This window comes from Culicoides brevitarsis, chromosome 1 (genome assembly GCF_036172545.1).
Source record: "Culicoides brevitarsis isolate CSIRO-B50_1 chromosome 1, AGI_CSIRO_Cbre_v1, whole genome shotgun sequence".
Classification (NCBI taxonomy): domain Eukaryota; kingdom Metazoa; phylum Arthropoda; class Insecta; order Diptera; family Ceratopogonidae; genus Culicoides; species Culicoides brevitarsis.
This window is the reverse complement of record NC_087085.1, coordinates 37,148,597-37,172,556: the sequence shown is the minus strand read 5'-3', so window position 1 is coordinate 37,172,556 and position 23,960 is coordinate 37,148,597. Positions and strand designations below refer to the sequence as shown.

The window sequence follows — 23,960 nt, the reverse complement described above, 5'->3', positions numbered from 1 at the left end:
GAAAATAAATAAATTTGACAATGATTTATTGAAAAATTTGACGCGCTACAAATATGTTATTTACTTTTAATCATCAGATAACTTTTTATCTGGCTTTTGCACGGCTTTAGGCTTTTTCAGATATGCCTTGATGTAAAAGTCACCGAACAGTATGAACATGAATAAATTCTGAATTGCGCCGCAAATCAACCAGAATTTCGGGTATTCACAATCTGGATTGAGAATCGGGCGGGAAAAATGAAAAATTAATATGGCAAATTGAATCTGAAAGGCAAAAAAAAAATGTTTTGTTAAAAAATATTAATTAATTAAATTTTTTTTTTTGCTTTTAGATTTTACCAATTGGATCTGTGTGATGTGTTTTTTCCACCAAATCGATTTTTTCAGCTCAGGCTTGAAGGACGTTAGGAAGTAGTAGAAGTACATGATGACATGGACAAAGCAATTTATGATGCCTAGAAGCGCGGCATGACCTCCTGTAAAAGGTAAATATGAGAAATTTTAATCAAAATATTTTTTTTTTTATAAAAAGTGTTATGAATTAATCCAAACCAAGCAAAAAATAAAAATTAAAAGAAACAAAAAAATTTCGCCGAGACGACTTAATTAGCGCCATCAAAACTATCGTGACATGCAAAAAGGCATTAAACCCATAACCCATGTGAATGTGTCTCCATATGATTAACGAAAAAACAACAACAAAGCATGAAACAGCAAAAAAACGTACCTGGTAGAAATTTCCCACAAATGTACGAGCCGAAAACCATTCCAGCATGATGATAAACGTGTAAAAAGCTGATGTTTTTGTCCTTTTTTCGCAGAACGAAAAAGATCTGAAAAAGCGATAAGATTGGTTAAAAAATTAATTCGACAACTTTTTCGTCTGCAACTCACAGTGTCTAACAGGTCACTCAACTTTAGCAGAAAATACCAATAAGTGTAAAGAATTTCCAATTGGGCTTCCTCAGAGTCATCATATTTCACAGGTTGACAAGCCAAATTATAGTGTACCCGATGAAATGCATGATAATAAGCCTAAAAGTCAATAAAAATAGAAAATTGACAGAATTAGGCAGAATTGGGGAAGGTCATGGCAACGAAAAATTTAAATAATAATTTTAATACATAGTCATTGCCCGACGTGGTTCCGCTACTTGTTTCATGTACGACGCTATTTTGACGTCAAAGTTCATTATAAAACTGTTACAAATGTGTTTAAACTAATTTTTATTCTATTTTATAACACATTTCTACACAACAACAAGTAGCGATGAAAAAATTACCATCAAAATTGAATTACTTACCAAACAACCGAGATACGTATTTGCTATGACCTGAACGAAATTATAGATCATCATGACGTTGTTCAGCTCGAACGGTTTGCGGTTTGTCATTAATTTGGGACCCAAACTCTTCACAAAGTACAAATAACCGACAATAATGGCAGCAACAGGCAATGGCGAACCGAGCAGTGGATATTCCTCGACACGTGGGTCTACAAAAAAAACAACAAATTTTTTACTGCATTTTAATTGAGTGTTGCATACACGTGTCCCACAAACCTTTGTACTCGTTGAAATAGTGCATGTAACCATTGTACAATAGTTTTATTACGTGAGCCATTTTTTTATATCACTTTAATATTTTTTTATTTTTTAATTATTATTTTTTTAATTGTTCTTTAATCTCATAAAATGTGCATTACACTTTTCACTAACAAAATGCAAAAAATTAAAATTATTAAAAATATTTTCATAATCTATTTATAATAATTAAGAATAATTTTATTAATAGGGGTTCGAATCTCAGAACAGATTTTTTAATATAATATTTTTTTATTGTCTGATACCCGTATTAAATAGTCAAGGTTTTAAAAGAGACTAAAAGCAGCCGGAATTTAAAGTATAGCATAAGCTTGGTTTGTAATTTTGGACTACTTTTCGTAAATTTTGTAAGTGCGCTTCGTTCATAAGAATTGAAAATTTTTACTTTAACGATTTATTTAGTTTCGTTTCAGGTATTTTATTGTGTTGGTAAGAATTTGAAGAATTACAACTGAAAACAAAAGTATAAAAGGAAACTCCTTAAAAAATTATTAGCTAATGGAAGAACATCTTGTTTAGACATAAGAATGAAAAATTTATTGAATAAAAAAGCAAATCTGTCAATTCCTCTCGTTCAGCATCGACATGACCACGACACAAGGAGAAGGTCCAGATTACAAATCCCATTGTCTCGAACAAACTACTCACGAAACAGTGTTTTTCATGAAGGAATAAACTTCTTCAACAACCTCCCTTCAGAACTACGACACACCGATACCTCTTTCTTTTCAAATCAAAACTGAAACAAATACTGACAATGATCTGAGGCATCACTTTTAAACGAATTAACTAAAACCTGTGATACTAATGTATTGACATTGAATCAATTTAAAAAGAAAGCCAAAGCCAAAAACTCATCGCTTCCATCATGTTTTTTTTCTGATATACCGTAATGTAGAGAATTTAAAAATCTGTTCTCTTAACGAAAATGGAAGTCAAAATTCGTTCTCTTAACATTTTTTTGTTTCAAATTCTAATTTTTGAAACTTTTTAACTAAAATATTTGAACTTTCAACTATTTTTGTACTTTTATGTATTTTTATTTTAAAATTTTCATTTTTGTGTTAAAAACATTTAAAAATACAACTAAAATTTGTTTAAAAAAATATTTAAAAATGTTAAAAATTTGAGAGAAATTGTGTTCTCTTAACTTCAAAATTAGCCTTCTCTTAATTTATCTACATTTTTCCGTTTCATTTGAATTTTAACGGTTTTTTTTTCTCTTAGCATTCTCTACATTACGGTATTTTTTTCCATCATAACTATTTTTCCATCAAAAATTCGATGAGTTTTATGACATATTTTAACATTTTATGATGATTTTCGATGAATTGAACAATCCATTCGATGACAAAAATTTTAAAAAGAAAAAAATCCAAATTTTAAATTAAAAAGAAAGCAGGTTCTCTAAATTTTTGACATTTTTTAAAAATATTTTTAACAACAACTTTAAATAGATTTTTTTAAAAATAAATTATAAACTCAAAATTAAAATATACAAAATTAGTAAATAAATTTCAAAATTTCCAGATAAAAGTTTTAAAAAACCAACTTTTAAAATTCTCTCAGTATTATCTACATTACGGTAATACCTGAAGTCATCGGATATACAAATCACAGCAAATCACTCTAATTCAAATATTAAATCAAAAATGTCACAAAACAAAATTAAAAACCAAAAACCAATTACGAAAATCATTATCATTTCTTAGATACCTAACCATACTTTGTAATAGTTTGTTTAGAAATTCCTTCATAACAAATGCAGGTCAAAGGTGATCAAAACAATACGTCCATCAATCGCTTTAATTCATGATTTTTTTAAAAGGAAATTTCAAACTTTCTTGATGAAAAGAAACAAAATAATTTTTTGTACAATTTAGGACAGTTCTAGATACATTTAACAAGCTAACAATTAAAAAGTGACCCAAAAATTTCGCAAAAATAATTTACACAAGGTTACACAATTATATTAGCAAACAATTTAATTTTAATTTTTTTTTTCAAGTAATGACGTTTTTTTCGAAGAATTCGTTTTTCGTCGTATTTTTCCATGTTTCTGTGTATAAGTTAACATTGTGTAAGTTCAATGAAAAAAAAAAATAATTAATGCCACAAAAAGTGTGTTCCTGTTTAAGTAATTGCGCGAACGTTGTCAGTTTTTAATCGAAAGTGCAGTAAAAAAGAAGCGAAAATTTGTCGTCGTTAATTTTTTTTTTAAATTTTCCAAAAAAAAAATATGGCGCTAATTTTACGAACATTATGGGATTACACGTACTTTCTGTTCAACGAATACAAAGATCCGCGAAATGAGCATTTTCCATTGCTCGGATCGCCGTTTCCCATTTTTGGAATTCTCGCGGCTTATTTGTACTTTGTGCTGAGTATTGGGCCGCGTTTTATGGAAAATCGTAAGCCTTTTGATATTCAGCGCATTATAAATTGGTACAATATCGCGCAAGTGGTCATAAATTTATTCATTGGAGTTGTCGTAAGTCTTGAGTTATTTTTTTTTTTCAAGAGACAAAAGGTCACGAAACGATGAATTTTCAATTATAGGGTCTTAAATATTCGTATCTCCAACCGGATTTTAGTTTACGTTGCCAACCGATTGACCACAAAACGACGCCTGAACGACAAATTTTGCTAAAAGTCTGTTACGGCTTTCTGTTATCACGAATGTTTGACCTCCTGGATACGGTAATAATATGTCCTTGAACTTTTCACAGCGAAACAATATTCTTGACCTCTGGCAAGTTTTTTTTTCGAACGTCATTTCGAATCGCATTAACATCGACTACCTGAACATTTTTCCCGCAAACGGGTGGCTTTGTAGCTATAATTACGACTATTTCCGCACATATGGAGAACAAAAAAAATATTATTAGAAGCAACGACGACATTAATTAACACAAAACATATTTCTACTCTCTCATTCGTAACTCGATAGAGCAAAAAAAAAATAATGAAGTTAAAAGCTTTTTTTTCATTGTTTAGATATTTTTTGTCCTGCGAAAACGTGATAGGCAAATTTCGTTTTTGCATTTGTACCATCATGCTGGAATTGTATTTGGAGCGTACATTTTTAATAAGTTTATGGCAGGTAAGATGTCTCATTCCATCTTTTCCCTAACTTTTGAATTAGATAAGAACAAAAATTGGAGAGTCGTTTGAAGCGCTTCTCTTATTTTTTTTAGAACCGAAACGCTTTTACATTTTTTATTAACACTTGAAAAATTAAAAAAAAATCACTAAATTTTTTTTTTATTTTCTTAAGTTTATAAATTTTTAAATTATTAAATGAATTTTTTTATTTAATTTTTTCAAGTTTAAATAAAAAAAAATTAAAAACGTTTCTCAAAAATCAATCGAAAAAAATTATTTAAAAACCTGAATTTTAAGTAGCAATTTTTTAAAATTCTGAAATATTTCAAAAAATTAATAGGTAAAAAAAATTATTAAATCAATTAAAATAAAAAATTATTTAAAATTAAATATTTTAATTTCAAGCATCATGAAATTTAGCTTAACTTTTGCCTAAAAATTTAAAAAACTAAAATAGAAAATAGCTTAATTTTCGGATTAAATTTGGATTTTATGCAAAAATTTTTAATTTCCTTCAAAAATTTAAATTTAAATTTTTTTTTAGCTTAGTTAAATAGGTTTGACTTAAAAAGTTAAGCTCTTATTTTTTTCTTTTTTTTTTTAATTTAAATTCAGACAATTTAAATTTCATCTCAAATGATGAAAACAAAAAAATATACAAAGACGTCAAATTGCCTTCTTTTTAATTTAAAAAGTACTAAAAACCAGATCTCGTTAATTTACGTTTCCAGACTGCATAATAAAAACACAAAAATACAAATTTTTACCAGTTGTCACCTTAATTAAAATTTTTCCATTCTCCCGTTTTCACCCTTTTTATCTATTTGTTTTTTTATAGGAAGTCATTCTGTTCTTCTGGGAATCGTGAATAGCTTTGTACATGTCTTCATGTACGGCTACTACTTCTTGACGTCATTCAAGCCCGAACTGAAAGCATCAATTTGGTGGAAAAAGCACATCACGCAGATACAAATTGTAAGAAATTTCTTGTATTTTTTGGTTTGTTTGATCTTTTTTAACATTTCTCAATTTTCAGATACAATTCGTCATTTTGGTTGTTCACTTTGGACTGCCACTTTTCTACACAGATTGCAATCATCCGAAGGCGTTACTTTTCACGGGTGCCGTGCAAAATTTGTTCATGTTGATACTCTTCAGTGATTTTTACATCAAAGCCTATCTGAAAAAGCCGAAAACGGAAGAAGCAATAAAACAAGATTGATTTAAAAAAAATTATGAAATAAATCATTAAAATAATATTTATCGAAAATTTATCGATTTTAATTAAATTCTCGAAATTAATTTAACAAATTTTTGAAAATTCGAAATTAATTTAACAAAATTTCGAAAAATCGAAATTAATTTAACAAATTTTCGAAAATTCGAAATTAAATTAACAAATTTGTGAAAATTCGAAATTAATTCAACAAATTTTCGAAAATTCGAAATTAATTTAACAAATTTTGGAAAATTCGAAATTAATTTAACAATTATTTTCATGAGTTTTTCCTTACATCGTCTTGATTTTTATTCTGAAGCCTTCTTAAAGTTAAATTTATTACATTTCAAAAAACTCCAATGAAATTCTCAAAGCAAAACTTGAGTTATTGCATTTCGATTTTTTCAGTTAATTTTTATTATTTTTCTTTTTTTATAAAAATTTGAAGTCATTAATTTTGTCAATTTTGGAAAATATTACCTTTAATTGCCGGATATCAACAATAATTTCGTTAGATTGTCTACATGATATTTTTTATGAAAAATTTTATTTTCCCATTGGCATCAGAGCTTTCATGGGATCTTGAGCATCTATTTGGGCAGTAAACCAAACATTGAGGAAAGTATCGTTATTTGCCAAGTGAAACCTCAAAAGCAACTTGTACACGCCTTTGGGAATAATTTGTGGAAATGCATTATCGAAAATATTTTCAACATTGGCATCCTTTAATCCTTCTTCGCCAATATAGGGACACGCGTGAATCAATCCCGGTGCAAAATTTAATACGCTCTTTGCAAAATAATAGGCAAATCCGCCAAGTTTCTCAATCGAATGAACACGCTCACAAACATTCTCATCAAACTCGATTGGCCAAGGTTGGAATTTCGTTCCCGTTGGAAATTTGTAAAACAACTTTCCGTAAACCCACAAATCGCTACAAGGTTTTCTGTAAGTGTAGCGAACATTTGTTATGCCGGTCCCATTTCTCGTTGGCTTGATCGAACAATTAACGGTCCCGTTGTAGATTTTGGGATTGATATGTTCACAACGAAGATTTTTTAAACGGACAGCCATTCGATTGATGGGGGAGATTTGAATGGAAGCCACCAAAGTGCATAGGGAAGCACAAAAAATGCAACTTTTCACGATAAAATCCATTAGGATACTAATAAAAAAAATTGTTTTTTTCAAAATTGTTTTCAATTTTACAGTAATTTAAGTAATGAGATACTTCCGTGAATCAAATCTAAAAAAACATCAACAAAATTGTCAATTTTTTATAATTATATATTTGAATTATATACTTGAATGATAATTTTTAATTATTTGATTGGTATATTTTTTCGAAATTTCCAAAAATATTTTTATTTATTTATTGTTTTTATTGTTGATGAAATTTCCTGTAAACAAAGCTAAATTATAAAATAAACTTACCTAAAATTATTACAAAAATTTAAAAAAAAACTCAATATTTCAAGTTATATTTTTTTTATTAATAACAATTTTCTTTTTAATATTATAAGCAATTTCCTGTAAACAAAGCTAAAATATAAAATAAACTTACCTAAATTTATTACAAATATTTAAAAAAAATCAATATTTCAAGTTATATTTTTTTATTAATAACAATTTTCTTTTTTTTTAATATTATAAGCAATTTAGATAAAATAATATATAATTAATGCATATTTTAAATTAAAAAAAAAAAATTTATTTATAAATTTTATTAATATTGAATTAAAACAAAAATTTAAGTTTTTTAATTTAAAAAAAAAATTTAAATTAATTTATTTTTAATAAAAAAAAAAAAATTTTACTTGTCTAAAAACCTACTTTCTTGATCCCTTTCATATCCTTACATCTAACCTTATTATTAATGTTTATATGATTTTTTTTTTGAAACAACTTTATTTTATAAACATTTCAAAGATAAAAGTCAACCTCGCCAATATATATTTTTATTTATATCTGATCATCATTATTCATAACCTTTTCGAAATTAACAAATTTTGATTAATTTTTTTAATATTAAAATTTTATAATATATATTTTTTTTTATATAAGTCGAAAGTAAGTATAAATTTACTGAATAGATGGGATAATTTTTTAATTTTATTTATATTAATATTATACTGAATATTATATCATGATATTTATTATTATTTTTAATTACAACTAAATTTTATACTTTACTTACACATTTAAGGTATAAACACTCGGGCATCATCTATCATTATTTTTTTTTAATTCTAAACACAAATAAATTCTTTATATGTTAACATTTTCTTACATTTCTATATCAATTTTTTATTTTTTTTTTATTTTAAGTAATTTTTATCATGAATAAAAAAAAAATAATTAATTAAAAAAATCAAAGAAAAATATTTTTTGTTATCATTTATTATTTATTAATAAATTTGGCAACATTTTTTCTTTTAAATAATTTAAAAAAAAAATTAACGATGATAACAATCGATAACGTCACGACACACGCAACGAGACGCCTAGCAATAATAATAATGATAAAAGGCAGATGCCGATACAACATTTGAATTCATCATTCATTTATTTATATATAAATGTATGTTAAGTATTTATTTATAATTATATGGAAAACAGAGTCGAAAGAAGTAATTTTCTTGTACGCTAACGTTGTTATTAAATATAAATTTTATTATAAAAAAATAAAGGAAATTTTTTTTTTCGTTATCAAGGTTATTAATTATAAGGCGCCAAGATGATTACATTGTTTGTTGGATTTGTGCTTATTTTAAGTTAATTATACATATAAATTTTATCAATGGAATTTATTGAGAGTAAATTAAAAATCAGACGCGAAAGAATTTAAGCGAAATTTAATTTGAAAACATTTTTGCGGTTTTAATTTTTATTTACTTTTATTTTTATTTATTTTTTTTTATAATAATTTTTTATTTAATTTTTTTTTATTATTTATATCATATTTTTTTTATAGGCAAATAGTACGTCAATCGTCGATTGTTAGCATTTTTATAGGAGGTATTTTTTCATCTAGATATTTATTTTTGTTTTTACAAAATGAGGATGAAAAAGGTTCAATTCATAAATTAAAATGTGAAAAGTACAGTGTGTTCAATTAATTTTTTTCTTAATATTTTTTGCTGTAATTTATTTATTAAAAAAATTAAATAAGTTTAATTCCGCCAAATAAATTATTTTTCTCAAAATAAATTTTATTTATAAAAATTTATTATTTTAATTAATTTTTATTATTTCTTTAAATTAATTAAATTAAATTAATTTCTTAATTGTTATTAATTAATTAATTTATTAATTTCTTTAAATTTAAATGTTTAAATTAATTAAAAAATTATTTTTCTTAAATAAAAATAATTTAAATAAATTATAAAAATAATTAAAATGTTTAAAAATTGTTGAAAAAATGAAAGAAAAAAATAAATTTAATAAAAAAATTAATTGAACACTTTGTATTTTAAAAAAAACGATAAAAAAAAGAATAATATACATTCGTTCAATTTACCATTCGAAATATTTTTTTTTATTATCTGTGAGTGTTTTATTTTTATACGTTTTATGTGAGTTGAAAAAAAATATGGTCCCATTTTGCATATTTTCGTTCTTTTTATGAGTTTTTTCATTCATAAAACGTAAAAAAAACGAGAAAAACCTCCGTCGCACGTTAATTACTGGTAACAATTTTCGCACAACTTTATTAAAGATTACAATATTCATTACTTATGCAAACGCGACACTTCCCATGTACCTTTTACAGAAGTGTGTCAAACGAGATCTTTGGTATGTTAATTTTTTTTCTCTACTCAAAGGTGTTTCTAGCAAAAGGAATTATGTAACAATAATCATAAAATCATGACATGATTCATTTTCGTTTGAACAATTTTCATGACGCCTCGCGCCTCTTAGCTAAGCTCGTCTTTGAGACTTTTTTTTTTTGCTTTAATAATGAATTATGTATTTCGTTTCAGCAAAATTGTTCCAGTGCGAGAGGAGGAATAATCTTTGATTACCTTGAAGATTTATCTCGGGATGTAGAGAAGGAGACGAGGCAATAAAAGATCAAATTCGCATCGCAACATGAAACCGAAAATCCTTCTCGCATGTAAGTTCAAGAGAAACTAATCGCTTTTCTATCCCAAGGGCAAAAGGTGGATTCATAAATTAATTCTTTGATATCTGGAAAATTCGTATATGTGAATCAAATGGTGCGGCAGATATATTTATGGGTTCATGTGACTAAAGAGAAATGTGAGAAAAGTTCAGATTCGAGATTGTTTTTTTTATATTTGTAATTTGATTTGGATTTTTTTTTTCATCAGGCGAATTTTTTCTTGGGACCTATGAAGAAAAATTTTTTTGGTAAGTCTTAAACTGGTCAAAGTAAGACTGAAATTATCAGAAAATTGGCTTTTTTTAGAAAAATTTAAATTTTTTAATTAAATTTTAAATTTTAAAAGGTGAATTTTTAATAAAAAATTAATGATTCATTTTTTTATTTTTATTTTTTCTATAAGAAAAAAAAAATTAATTTTAACGATAATTTTTTGAATGAAATTAAATTATTTTCATAAAAATTTAAAAAAAAATTAAGAAAATTTAAATTTTATTTTTTATTTATATTTAAAAAAAAATAAGTGAAAAAAAAATATTAAAAATTTTAACGGTAATTTTTTGAAACGAATTTTGATTTTTTTTTTAATTTTTAAGGTTTAAAAATATTAAAAAATAATTGAAATTTTTGATTTAAAAATATTATTTATTTTTTTTACGAAAAATTGATATTTACAAATTTTTATAATTTTTTTTTTAAAGAGAAAAATCGAAACAAAAATTTTTTCCGCCCTTAAGTCTTTTAAAGTTTCAAGTATAGAGGCAATTTCTGATAATATTTAGAAGTAAAGTGATATGCTCTTCAATTTAAATTCGTTTCCATTTTCCGAAATCAACTTTTTTTTACTCGGTTAATGAAAAATGTAAAAATTAAACTAAAATCACTTGAAAAAAAAAGTAAAAAGTGGAAAACTCGATACAAAATGTTAGTAAGGCAAACTTTTTTGCGATGCTATGGCATCTGTGTTTGTTTTTCAGCGAAAATTGGAAAATTTGATGAGATTCAACTTTACATGCACATCAATGTTGAATAATGTCGAGAGCAGCTAACAACCTAAAATAACTCTAACAGTACTTTTTTTTTATCAATTACGTGTTTTCTATGTATAAAAAGGTAAAAATCCAGTCAATGCCTTCTTCATGTCGCGCAGGGATCAATTTAACAGGACATTTGATACACTAACTACATGCTATGTGTGTCTACGGGATTTACATTTTTTCCTTTCAGCAGCAAAGCGGAGCGAAATTATCGAGTGCTGTCCTCTTCGCCTTCGCCCTCCGACGAACTTCGGATCGAGTTGTATTGGGAATTTTTGCTCTTTAGCATGCGAAGGAAGCTGCCCATGGCGAAAATGGTGCGTCGATGACGATGGAAAATGCCCTGGTAGAGGGCATCACGTAAGGCCTTGCGATCGTCGACAACATCCACGGCGGAAGTCAATGATGTTTGGTGTGGCAACATGCGGGAACCGTAACGTGCTAAAAAAAAATATTAAGAAAATTTGAAAGATTTTTTTTTTATTTTTTAAATTTATTTTTAAGAGAGATTTTGATTTTTTCAAATTTTTAATTCAAAATTAATTTTTAATTTTAATTATTTTAATTTAATTTTAATTCAATTAAATTTTTATTTAAATTAAATTAATTTTAATTATGATGAATTAATTTTAAAAATTCGTAAACAATTAAATGAATTTGAACAAAAATTTTATTAAATTTAATGAAATTGTCAAAAAATTTAAAATTTTAAGAAAAAATTTGAAAAATGTGAAATTTTTATTGAAAATTATTTTTTATAACTTTTAGATAATATTTTCAATTTTTTTTTATAACTGAAAAATGTCTTTAAATTTAAAAAAAAATATTAAAAATAACCCAAGACAAATTTTTAATTTAATTTAATTTTTTTTTTAATTTTTTTAATTTTTTTTAAAATTATTTATTCATAAAAAATTAAATTTTCATAAAATTATCCAAATATATTATTTAATTATATTATTTAAGATTTAATTTTAAAATATTTTTTAATTTTGGCTCAAAAATTAAATTTTAAAAAATTTGAGTTGTCGTTTCATTTTTAATTGTCAAAATTTATTAACGAAAAATTTTGTATTTTTTTCACAAAAAAAAAAATATTTTTTTAAAATTAAATTAAAAATTAATATTTTAAATATTTTTTCCGAAGTTTAGGTTAAATTTGTTTTAAGAAAAAAATCAACAAAAAAAAATAAATAAATAAATCTTACCTTGACTACTTGGCGATCTCGGAGACATTGGCGACCGAAACTCCCCATTGTTATTTTTCGCATTTTCATCTTCGTCACTACTCACTTGCCCGCTCTCCGAGTCATTCTTTTCCGCATTCGCCGAACAATTTTCATTTTCGGAACTTGTCGAATTGTCATTTTTGAGTCGAATTTCAATTTGCTCGAGCGATGCTGGCGACGACAGATCCAGTTTCATGTTCTTTTTCAATAAATTGTTGTCGGCAGCTTTGAGCGGTATCACCTGTATATCCGCCGACTGTATTTCTATCTCTATTGGTCGTTGTTGTGATAACATCGGGCAATTATCACAGATTTCATTACTTGGTTCAACGTCCATTATTGAAACCATTTTTTCCCTATTTTATAATTTTTTTTGTAAAAATTTGATTGTTTTTTAGCTGATTAAATTTTTAGGCTGATTCACTTGATGCTGGGCGCGCTTCAACGTGACACGCAATCGAGGGAGCACGCAATTGTTGCTCTTGATTCACGAAAATAACGGAATTTGTCTCGCTAGATTCCTCGCCGGAAAAGTCCGTGAGTGTTATTGTGGGTAAATTGTTGTCGTGCAAATTTAATTCGTTCAGTTTTGTTGCCAAAAGATCGTCGCAGTAATTTTCAATGTTTGTCGTGATGACGAGAGTTTCGTTCATGTCACGGTTACCGCTGCGTTTTTGTTGCTTCTTTGCATATTCCTGACACAGTGTCGCACTTTTGGCTGCACACACTTCCAAATAGCTGACGTGCCACTGAAACCCCTCAACGTAGCAACGAGACGCCGTTTCCAGCAAATTATCTGGATCGCGCTTGGCACGTGCACTTAATCGCTTCAAATAGTATTGCCGTAAAAGTTGCGTGTCCTCGTCGTTGTCGTTGATTTTTTGTTTAATTGGATTTTCGACGCTGTCCGGGCTTTCGAAGAGATGCTTGAAATCGATGCCGTTCCGCAGTAACAAAGTTTTCTGATGTTTCGTGTATTTTCGACGCAAACAACGTTCGTGTTTGAAGAGAAGATGTCGCAAAATTGAGATATCGTCGATGTTGCGAAGCTTTTTAACAGGCTCAGAAATTAGTCCTTGATGTTGATTCAGAAGTTTGCACAAGGTTCGGCGTCCTTTGATGATTTGTTGTTCGTTTAATCTGAAAAGAAAAATAAAATTTAAAAAAAAAATTAGTTGAGCCCAATGCACATTTTGAAATTTTTTTCTGAATTTTTTTATGAATTTTCATCCCAAGTCACATTTTAAAACTTTTTTTTCACAAAAAAAATAAATAAATTTTTGGTTCAAATTAAAATTTTTTGAGTCCCAATACACATTTACAATTTTTGACCCAATAAACATTTTAAATTTTCTACCTATTACATAATTAAAGAAATATCCCAAATCACATTTTAAATTTCTTCTTTACAAAAAAAAAATAAATTTTTGGTTCAAATTAAAATTTTTTGAGTCCCAATGCATATTTTAAATTTTTGACCCAATGTTTATTCTTAATTTTCTTCTCATTTCATATTTAAAAAAATCATCCCAAGTCACAATTTAAATTTTTCCTCAATGAAAATTGAAAAATTTCTTTAATAACTCTGAGTTCTCTTCCCAGTTTACATTTTAAAATTTGCTTTGCTTCATATTTTAAAATTTTATCCCAATGCACATTATTATTTTCGTCCCAATGTAAATTTTAATTTTTTTAAACTTAAAAAAAATTTTTCGTTCAGAAAATTTTATTCGAAATAAATTATTAATTTAGCCCTAATGTACATTTAAAATTTTTTAAAATAAAAATTTTTATTCTAAATAAAATTTTTGCTCTGAAAATTTTGCCGAGTTCAAAAATTTCACCCCAAGGCACATTTTAAATTTTTTGTCCTAATGCACAATTTTTTTTTTTATCAACAAATTTCACAATTTTGATCTTGTCACACTCTTTAAAAAAAAATTTTCTCAATTTTTTTTGTGGTAAAAAAATCGCTTAATGGCATTTTAATTATCACCCGCTAATGAATTATTTGTCAATTTTTTTGCAGCTCCTCACAAATATTTAACAATCAATTTGCACCCTAATCATGTGTTTATCCGTATCATGTGCTCGACACTGCAACTGAGACGATAATTAATTCAATTATCTCGTCATCATGCTAAAAAAACAAAAAAAAAAGTGAAATAAAATAAAACCAAATAGTGAAAAAGATTGAATTTCATTTTCGGGCCCATTTATTGTTATAGCATCATCGGAAGTGTTTACTTTTTGAATGTCTCGGCAAATGTTTGCACAACTCACTCATGTTTATCTTAAAAATTTAATCTTGGAGGATTTTTGGTACACAATAAAAAGAGAGGTTGTGGGTTGAGAAGATCAAATAAAGAGATTAAAGTTGCCAATCAAAATGTGGTTAGGATACCAACTAGTTGATTTTAATGAAGAAAACTAATTACGAACAGATTTTTAAGTGTCAAGTTTTGTGATGGATACGAGATTAATGGATTTTAATTTTTTTTTTCTTATTTTTTAAAGGTGAGCTTTGAAAATTTTTTTAATCAATATTTTTAATAATAAAAATATTTTCAAAAAGTAATTTATTTAAAAAAAATATATTTAAATTAAAATTATTAAATTAAAAATTGTTTTAAAAAATATATTAATTTAATTTTTATATTAATTTTAAAAAATTAATTTAATTATAATTTTAATTTAATTAATTTAAAAAAAAAGTAATTTAATTTAATTAAAATATTTAAATTAAAAATTATATTAAAAAAAATATTAATTTAATTTTCATAAATTAATTAATTTAATTTAAAAAAAAAATATTAAATTATTATTTTTTTAATTAATTAAAAAAAAATAAAAGTAGGTATTCAAAATTTAATTTAAAATTTATGAGTGACTTAATTTTTTAATATTAAAAAAATATTTAATTTTTTTAAATTCATAATAAAATATTTAATTAAAATTTCATTTTAAATAAAAAAAAAATTAAATATTTTTTTTTATTTAATTTAAATTAAAAATTAAAAAAATAAAAATAATTTTTTAATTTCTTAATACAATTTATTTAGCTAAAATATTATAAAGCTCAAAAAAATTGAATGAAAATTTTATTAATAATATTAAAACCATAATTATTTTTCACCCGAAATTATATTTAATCAATTTTAATTACTTCCGAGAAAAAATATTTTTTTTTTATCAAAACAAAATTCTAAAAAATATTAAAATCGCAAACTCCCACTTTTGATGTTCATCCAACCATTAAAGGACGCATGTCACAAACTATTTGCATCCTAAAAAATTTATAATTAAATGCAAATAAAACCATTTACTCGTCTGACACTCTCTCTGTCAACCACTTAATTTACAAAATTTATATTCTTCATTCATAATTTAACGCTTTTTTTGCTATCACAAGAGACGACGAGAAGTCCGACGCTCATGCAAACCACCGCCATTGTTTGCTTTAATTTTGATAGACGGATGTCCGTTCGTATTTTATCCATTACGTTAGTTACCATCTGACACACGCTCGAGAGAGAGATTTCTATCTCGACCACAACTGAAATGATGGATCGCAAGCCATTCGTCATTCGCCGCAATGTTAAGTCAATAAAAAAAGGAAATTGCTACGTGGATAAAGAGGTAATTATATGCATTTTCCTTGTTGAACAAAATCCGCTGTGAGCACAGCAACGAAAAGCCTCGCAACTAATTGAACGTATCATGCAATAATTTTATTATAATAATTGATTATGGTATTATAATTGAAGTTCATATATCTTGTTTTTTGCATCGCAAACATAGCAGCAGAGGCAAAAACAGCCGGATTATAGCAACAAGTAGCAGTTCGAATACGTGCACTTTTGTGGAGTAATTTATATCCGAACAACCTTGTTAGTTTGTTTTTTCATACACGAAACGTACGGCAATTTTCTCCCTACGGATTTAAAAGGGACGAGATTAACTTCTATGGGAGTTTAGAATTTAAATTAACTTCTTGATGAAATTTTCTGATCTCTTAAAGAACTAGTTCAATTATTCAAGAGGCTAAAAAACCATTTAAGATGTTATTTTAACCCCTTTTGTGGAAAAAAAATTAAAAAAGGGGTTAATTTAACACCTTAAGTGGTTTTTTAGCCTCTTGATGAGTAAAATGAAAATATTAAAGAGATCAGAAAATTTTATTGAGGGATTAATTTAGATCCCCTTTGATAAAATTTTCTAATCTCTTTTATTCAATATGTTAATTTACATCCAAAAGATACTAAAAAACTACTTAAGAGGTTAATTTAACCCCTTTTTGTAAAGAAAAAAAATCAAAAAGGGGTTAAATGAACCTCTTAAAAGTAAATTTTTTAGCTTCTTTAGGAGTTCTATGAAAACTTTTAAAAGATTAGAAAATTTCCTTGAGGGTTTAATTTAAATCCTAAAGTGTTAAAATAACCTCTTTTAAATCCGTAAGGCTAAATATACGAACGCCTATGAGAAAAACTCACTACTAGGTCACAATGGGGGTAACTCGAGTACTTTGTTTCAACTTGCAATTTATGCAATCGATTACATCAAAGCACTTACACGAGGCAGGTACTAATTAAATTTTATCGAAGATTAACAAGGCAATTTTCGAGGTAATTTTCGTCTCCGCCCCAGTTGAATGTCCCGTGACTCCGTCTGTGTTTTTCCATTGCAACTTTTCACGTAGAAAAGAGAACAACAAGAAAAACCTTGAATATTTAATGCCACATAACAATGTACACGACTTTCTGGATGTTGCAAACATTTATCATGGAGGAACGCGGGAGCATCCAGACACACGTTCTCGACAACCAACTGCTTCTATAAAAAAATAATAGTACATTGTCAAACGAAACAGAAAAATTAAGATTAATGGAATAGTTTATAATTGTAGACAGATCATGGAGTGTTCGTATGAGCAAGAGAAATTTTTTAAAAGAGAGAGAGAGAGAGGATTCTTACCGCATTTCGATGAAAAAATGTGGTTTTGTTTAAAAATTTATTTTTTTTAAATTTTTTTAAAATTTCATTTCAGTAATTAATACTGTAATTGTAGATTTTTTGTGATAGATTTTCAAAGAAATTTATTTTAAAAATTTTTTTACCGCTTTTTAGGTTTTCGATTTTTCATATTCCAAAAAAAATTCATATTGACATAAGTTTTCATTAAATCTTTCTATAAAAAAAGATTTTTGATTAATTTCTAACTGAATTTTGCAAAAAAAAAAATCAAAAACCATTAAAAAAAAATTTTAATGGTTTATGCCATTTTTAAGTTTTTTTAAAATCTTATAAAATTTTGTTTTTATATTTTTTGCCTCCATTATTTTTTTTCTTTTAATTTAATAGACTTGAAGTTTTTTAATGAACCACAATTTTTTTTTTAAATTTGAGCTAATTAATTAAATTTTAATTTTCTAAATTAATTTTTATTATTTTAATTTTAAGTTTTTTTTTAAATTTTATAAAATTTAAAATATCGAAATTTTGATAGTTTTTCCTTAAAAATTCGTGAAATTTTATACAAATTATTAAAAAAATAATTAACAGAGTAATAGAAATTTTAATAGATTTAAATTTTTAGTTTTTGAAGTTCAATTTGATTTTTTTAATATTTTTTTTTTGAATTTTAATTTTATTTTTTTAATAATTTGTATAAAATTTCACGAATTTTTAAGGAAAAACTATCAAAATTTAGATATTTTAAATTTTATAAAAATAACAAAAAAAAAATTAAAATTAAAAATAATAAAAATTAATTTAGAAAATTAAAATTTAATTAATTAGCTCAAATTTTAAATTAAAAAATTAAATTATTTGATTAAAAAACTTCAATTCAATTAAATTAAAAATTCATCTAATCTTGTTCAATCTTTCGGAAAAACGAAAATTTCATCTTAAAAATGGAAACGCATGGTAACGAACGAGTAACATTGAACAATGAAATAAGTAACAGATTCTGCAAATTATTTATTCATAAGACATTCTTACGAAACGAAATAACGCAGAAACAGACAGAAACTTGCATTTCAATTATAAAATTATTTTGTATTACCACAAAATGACTTCGTGAGCATTTTTCGAGTCAGGTACGAATAACTTTGTAACTTCTTGAAGGACATTGCAGAAAAAAGTTTTTCTTTAAACTTAATGATTTTCATATAAAAATACGCTCACGTCTTAAATTTCTTAAAAAAACGAAATTTTCTCAAGAGTTTTCTCCCACACGACAAAAAAATACCTGAAGATGAATATTGTAGCAGGAGCACCAAATACAAGAAAAAAAATATAAATTTCCACGATTTGTTTTTCTTGTTGCTCATTCTATTATTTATTGCGATGTCACTCAACGAAACCCTTTTCAAGGCAATTTTTCATGCGGCTGAACTTACTTGGGAAACGTGAAGCACGGTATTTGCAACACTTGGCGATTCGTGTAGCTGCTCGGAAAGATAACGGGTTTCTTGATGCGCTTTCGTGCCTTTTTCAAGCCTTGCGCTGCACGGAATTTCACGTAATTATTGGCGACAATTTCCGTGCGCTGTCGCTCGACACTCGCATCGCTATGCAACGGCTTGAATGTCTTCGCATGAATAATTGAGATTGCATGTTCTGACGCGGCTGAAGGAGGTCTTGGCGACTTCACTTGCACTTTGTGACGATCACTAATGTCAATTTTTGAAATGTGGAAAAATGATTCCATTTTTTCATAATTTTTCAAAAATTTCCCGGAAAAAACTCAACAAACCGTTTTATTTGAATATCAAGTCGCAACTAATTTCGGTTCGTTCAATTCGCTGTGATGGAAACTTTTTTTTTCGGTTTTAATGGCGCGGAGAAAGAGTTGCACGAAACGTTAGATAGTTTTTCATGGTTATGCTTAAATTCATTATATTGTTATTGTATTATTTTTATTGTGTGACTCGTCTTTTTTTTCTGTTCGAAACCAAGTTTTAACTGGAACACATTTAACTGACATGATACACATATTTTGTGGTTATGCTGGAAAAATGGATAAAAAAAATTACAAGGAAATTGTGTGGCGAAAGCAAATAGTACGCGAAACATGCCAAGTTGTCGATTATATTAAGTGAATATTGTTATTAGTTTATTAATTTATGAGCGAGACGCGGTGAACATCGACTCAACATGCACGAAGCGATTCGTCAAGGCAAATGTGCTTGAGTGATTCCTGAATATAAACAAATAAATTGAAGGAGTTCTTGGTAAGTCGTAATGATTTTGATTCGAGGAATTATTTTCTTAAAATTATCTTTTTAATATTTTATTTGTTTTAAAGGCATTTTAAGAAAATATTTTGTACCTGAGGGGTTTTAATTCTTGAGTCAGTTAAAAAAATAAAAAAAAAAAATTAAATAGAATAAAATATTTTTAAATTAATTAAATTTAATTTAAATATTTTAATTTATTAATTAAATTATAATTTTTATTTATTTAAAGAAATAATTGTATTAATTAATTAATAATTAAAAAATAATTGTATTAATTAATAAATAATCAAAAAAAATTTAATCAAATTATATAATTAATTATTAATTTGATTTATTTTTTAATTGATAATATAAATATAATTATTTTTTAATTAAAGTACTTTTAAAATATTTTTTAAATATATCTTCATGAAAAAATTATTAAAACTAAATAAATAAATTTCAAATTTATTTTTAAAAAAATTTAATTTAATTATAATTTTTTTTAATTAAAAAAATATTTTTTTAAAATTAATTTCAACACAAAAAATTAATTTAGTGAAATATTATTTTAATTAAAAATTAATTAATAATTATTATAAAATTAATTAAAAATAAAAATAATAAATTTTAGTTTAATTTAAATTACCTAAATCTCATTTTTTAAATTTCTTCAATTTTTTTTTAATTTTTTTTTACTCAATAGAATGAATTGAACAGAATAAAATTAATTAATTAATACCTTGAAGAGCTTAAATTATTTGAAGTATTTCGAGATTCAAAATTTTTGGATTTTTTTTTTAAACGAAAAAATAAAAACATTCGTTAAGATGAAAAATTTCTTCAGAATTTTTTTATTTATAAATTTTTTTAAGTAACTTTCAGAAATAATTTCATCGTTTGTTTTTAATTTTTTTTTTTCAATTATTTTTCAGTTTTTTAAATTATTCGTACATGTTAAAAATTTCAAACTTTGTAAAAAAAAAATGAAAATAATTTTTTTTTTAATTATTTTTTTTTTCAAATTTTTGGTCTTTATTTTAATTTTTTTGCTTCCTAAAACTTTAATTCATTCAAAAAAGCGCTCAAACATTGAATTCCATAAATTCATAAGAATTCAACAAAAAGACAATAATAAGCTTCTTTTACATAATACTTTCCTTATTATTATTACTTTTTATTATTATTGTCTGAAAATAAATACTTACAGTTATAATAATGACTGTAATCATTCTTCATTCGTTCATGATGATACTAATTCCGTTGATTTTCATTCCAAAAGGGTATCATGTTTTTCAACTATTTAATATTTCATTTTTTATTCATCCATATACAAGCTTTTATAGTTCCTACACACGCCTGACAAAAAAAATACGGAAAATAGAAACAAAAAAAAACTTTAGGAATAGAAAAATGAACAATGATAATGAGAAATTTCGAAAAAAAAAACAATCATGGCCCATTTTTCGTACGCAAATCTAGATAAAAAAAAAACAGTTTCAGCTTTAATAAAATGACGTTTAAAACGAGTAAAATTGACTTTATCATTCGATATATGTACAAAACCGTTCGAGAGGTAGTTCATTGTTAAGGATAAAAGCTCGTCGTAGCATTAGATTGTTTTTGCAAACTTTGTAACAATGCACCGACTTCAACACAATGCCATTGAATGAAAGGATAAATGAACGATAAGTACGGTAACTTTCATTATTATTGTTTTTCCTCCTCCATACTTTTTTTCTCGTCGTTGCTTTTTGTTCTTTTTCGCTCTCTCTTAGATAATAATCCCTTCGAACAACAAAAAATTACAAATTGGATGTCTTTGTTCCAACTATTTACTCGCTTTTTTGTGCATTTTGTTGCAGTTCAGTCCAGGTCAAAGTCGAAGCAACGAAAGAAACTGACATCTTTGAGAAATTACATGATGACGAGACAGTTTTTGAGCCAACAAGAATAAGTCAAGAGAACCATAAAAGCATATTTGATATTGAAGAAGATAAACTCTTTTTGCTTTTTGTTGCTAAAGACATAAAGAATGAATAGAATCACTTTTCCTCCGTTTTTCTTTATTTCCTTTCTCGATTTTTACCGCATTTCGAAGAAAAATTCGGTTTTACAAAGGAATTAACTGTAGTTAAAAATTTAAACAAACCACGTGGTCAAATTATTAAAAGATTAGATAAAAAAGTCACTCCAATAAAATCACGTGGATAAAAAAAATAAAAAAAATAAGATTAAAAATTAAATGAAAAATTAAATAAACCACGTGGTTAAAACATTAATTTAAACAAAATTTTAACATTAAAAATTAAATAATTAAAAAAGTAAAATAAAAAAAATAAAATAAAATAAAAATAAAATAAAAATTAAAAAAATTAAATTAAATAAATTTAAATTTAAAAAAATTAATAATTTAAAATAAAAAAAATAATTATTAATTTATTTAATTTTACATTAATATTTTCAAATTATAAAATTATTATTTTATTTAATTAAAAAATTATATTCTTTTTAATTATTTAAATTTTTGATTTAAAAAAAAATTAAAATTTATAACAAAAATTTAAGTAAACAAAAAAAAATAATAAAAATTAAAATTAAAAAAAAATAAAATTAAAAATAAAAAAAATTAATTATTAATTTTTTTCAATTTATTTAATTTAATTAAAATATAATTAATTTTTAAATTATAAAATTAAAAAAAATAATTTATAATCAAATAAAATGAATTATTATTTTATTTAATTTTAAATAATATTTTTTTTTATTTATTAAATTTTAAATAAAACTTTTAAAAATTCTGGTTTGCTAATTTTTAATTTTTTTTAGATTTTTATTAAAAATCAATTTTTAAATTTTTATGAAAAATTAAATAAAATTTAAAAATTTAATTAAATTTTATTTAATAATTCGTTATAAAATCTAAATGCTTTATCATCATAAGTCACTCTCCGAAAGACAACTTTTTAAACTATTTTCTGAATTAAAGTGTCTATTCATCAAAATCGAGACACAGACAATATTTTTTATGGTAGCCTACTTTTAGATATCTAGCACATTCTATAGAGAAGGATCCCTTGCAGATATATTCTGTCACTATTGCGTTGTAAATGTTTTACGGTGTGAACAAACAACACGACAAAGGAGGTGAACTAGGCCATTCAATGAAACGAGAGAAAATCTATATAGAGCAAAGAGGAGAGACGAAAGACAAAGAATAAACAAAAAAAAAACATTTCATTAAAAAAATGCACACGAAAAGAAAGGAGGAAGGATGTAAGCCAAAACACTCAACAACTCTCACTCACACACAAGGAGTGAGTTAACAAGGTGTAGTTTACAACCATTTATGCATCCAACGAACCAACGGATGCTGCGTGCAGAGAGAATCTATAACACATAGAGGTCAATGTACCTCGATCGATAATTTACGTAAACAAGTCATTCCATTTTTTTTTCTCTACGACTAAAAATTTCAAATGCTAATTATGCATTTTTTTCCAAGTGTGCGATTAATTCTCGATTAAAATCTTATCTTTTTCGCATAAATACAAATTTCAGCTAATTGTTTCAGAAATAATTGTCTGCATCTGACAACTTTATCTCTTCATCTCTTCACACAAGTGGGCTGCCTTTTCATGTAAGAACTCGTTTCCATGCCGAATGTAAAGAATGTATTATGAGAACTTACGATGAAGTCTTTATCATCAACATTTCCTCTTGTCTATGTGTCACTGTCAGATGAAAATCGTAAATTTAACTCGAATAAAACATTGTTCAAATTGATTCATTTTACTGTCGTTTTGCGAAATGATTCCCAGAGGTATCATAAAATAGTCTTGTATAAAATTTTATATTAATAGGAGTCATATTGTTCGGTTTTCTTTTTGATCGGTTTTCTTTCAGTATGATAAGATGCTGTGTTTTTGTCTGTTTTGATGCTGAGGCATAGGGGAAAAAGTAAAAGAAAGAAACCCCTTTTTTGTTTCGAAGAATTAAGTTGAATTTAATTAAAAATCGATTTAGGTTTTAGACAAACTTTTGGTACTTGTGGAATTGTTAAGATTTTTGTCTGTGTTTGATTTTTAAGAGATGTGAGCGTATTTTTTTTTAACATTTTTAATGAAGTTTAATTTTTTTTTTTTTCAAATTTAGCAACGATTGACTTTCTTGAGAAAAATTCATTCTAATGGAAACTTTTGATCTCTCAGCATGTAAAAAGCCAAAAATTCTAAAGTTTTTTAATTCAATTTTGAAATTTGGATTTTTTTTTAATTAAAATGTTTCCTTAAATCTTCAAAAAGTCAAAAATTTATTTTTAATAAAATAATTAATATAAAAAATATTTCTTCAGGGTCGAAAACGAAGTAAATGTGATAAGTCAATACCAAAAACTATGTCAAAGAAAAAATTTTTT

The 23,960-nt window shown here is 25.3% G+C and overlaps 3 protein-coding genes across 3 annotated transcripts in view; 1 reads left to right on the top strand and 2 right to left on the bottom strand.

Moving 5' to 3' along the window:
* Positions 1 to 45: 45 nt before the first annotated feature.
* On the bottom strand, positions 46 to 1,801 carry LOC134826927 (very long chain fatty acid elongase AAEL008004-like). The gene is made up of 6 exons (XM_063839438.1): positions 1,563 to 1,801; positions 1,305 to 1,495; positions 895 to 1,035; positions 728 to 833; positions 340 to 476; positions 46 to 264 (listed from the first exon to the last, which is right to left on the bottom strand). The coding sequence occupies exons 1-6, from the start codon at positions 1,621 to 1,623 to the stop codon at positions 67 to 69; spliced, it is 834 nt and encodes a 277-aa protein (XP_063695508.1). The 5' UTR covers positions 1,624 to 1,801; the 3' UTR covers positions 46 to 66.
* Positions 1,802 to 3,751: 1,950 nt separating this feature from the next.
* On the top strand, positions 3,752 to 5,989 carry LOC134838347 (very long chain fatty acid elongase AAEL008004-like). The gene is made up of 5 exons (XM_063853858.1): positions 3,752 to 4,095; positions 4,164 to 4,304; positions 4,602 to 4,707; positions 5,548 to 5,684; positions 5,746 to 5,989. The coding sequence occupies exons 1-5, from the start codon at positions 3,844 to 3,846 to the stop codon at positions 5,929 to 5,931; spliced, it is 822 nt and encodes a 273-aa protein (XP_063709928.1). The 5' UTR covers positions 3,752 to 3,843; the 3' UTR covers positions 5,932 to 5,989.
* A 4,798-nt stretch (positions 5,990 to 10,787) lies between these two features.
* LOC134838127 (uncharacterized) overlaps positions 10,788 to 23,960 on the bottom strand; it is a 37,878-nt gene continuing 24,705 nt past the window's right edge. Inside the window, exons 2-3 of the mRNA XM_063853591.1 lie at positions 12,300 to 13,460; positions 10,788 to 11,532 (exon numbers count right to left, since the gene is read on the bottom strand). Coding sequence (XP_063709661.1) covers positions 11,300 to 11,532; positions 12,300 to 12,669 — 603 coding nt within the window. The 5' untranslated portion in view covers positions 12,670 to 13,460 and the 3' untranslated portion in view covers positions 10,788 to 11,299. The remainder of the gene's footprint in view (positions 11,533 to 12,299; positions 13,461 to 23,960) is intronic.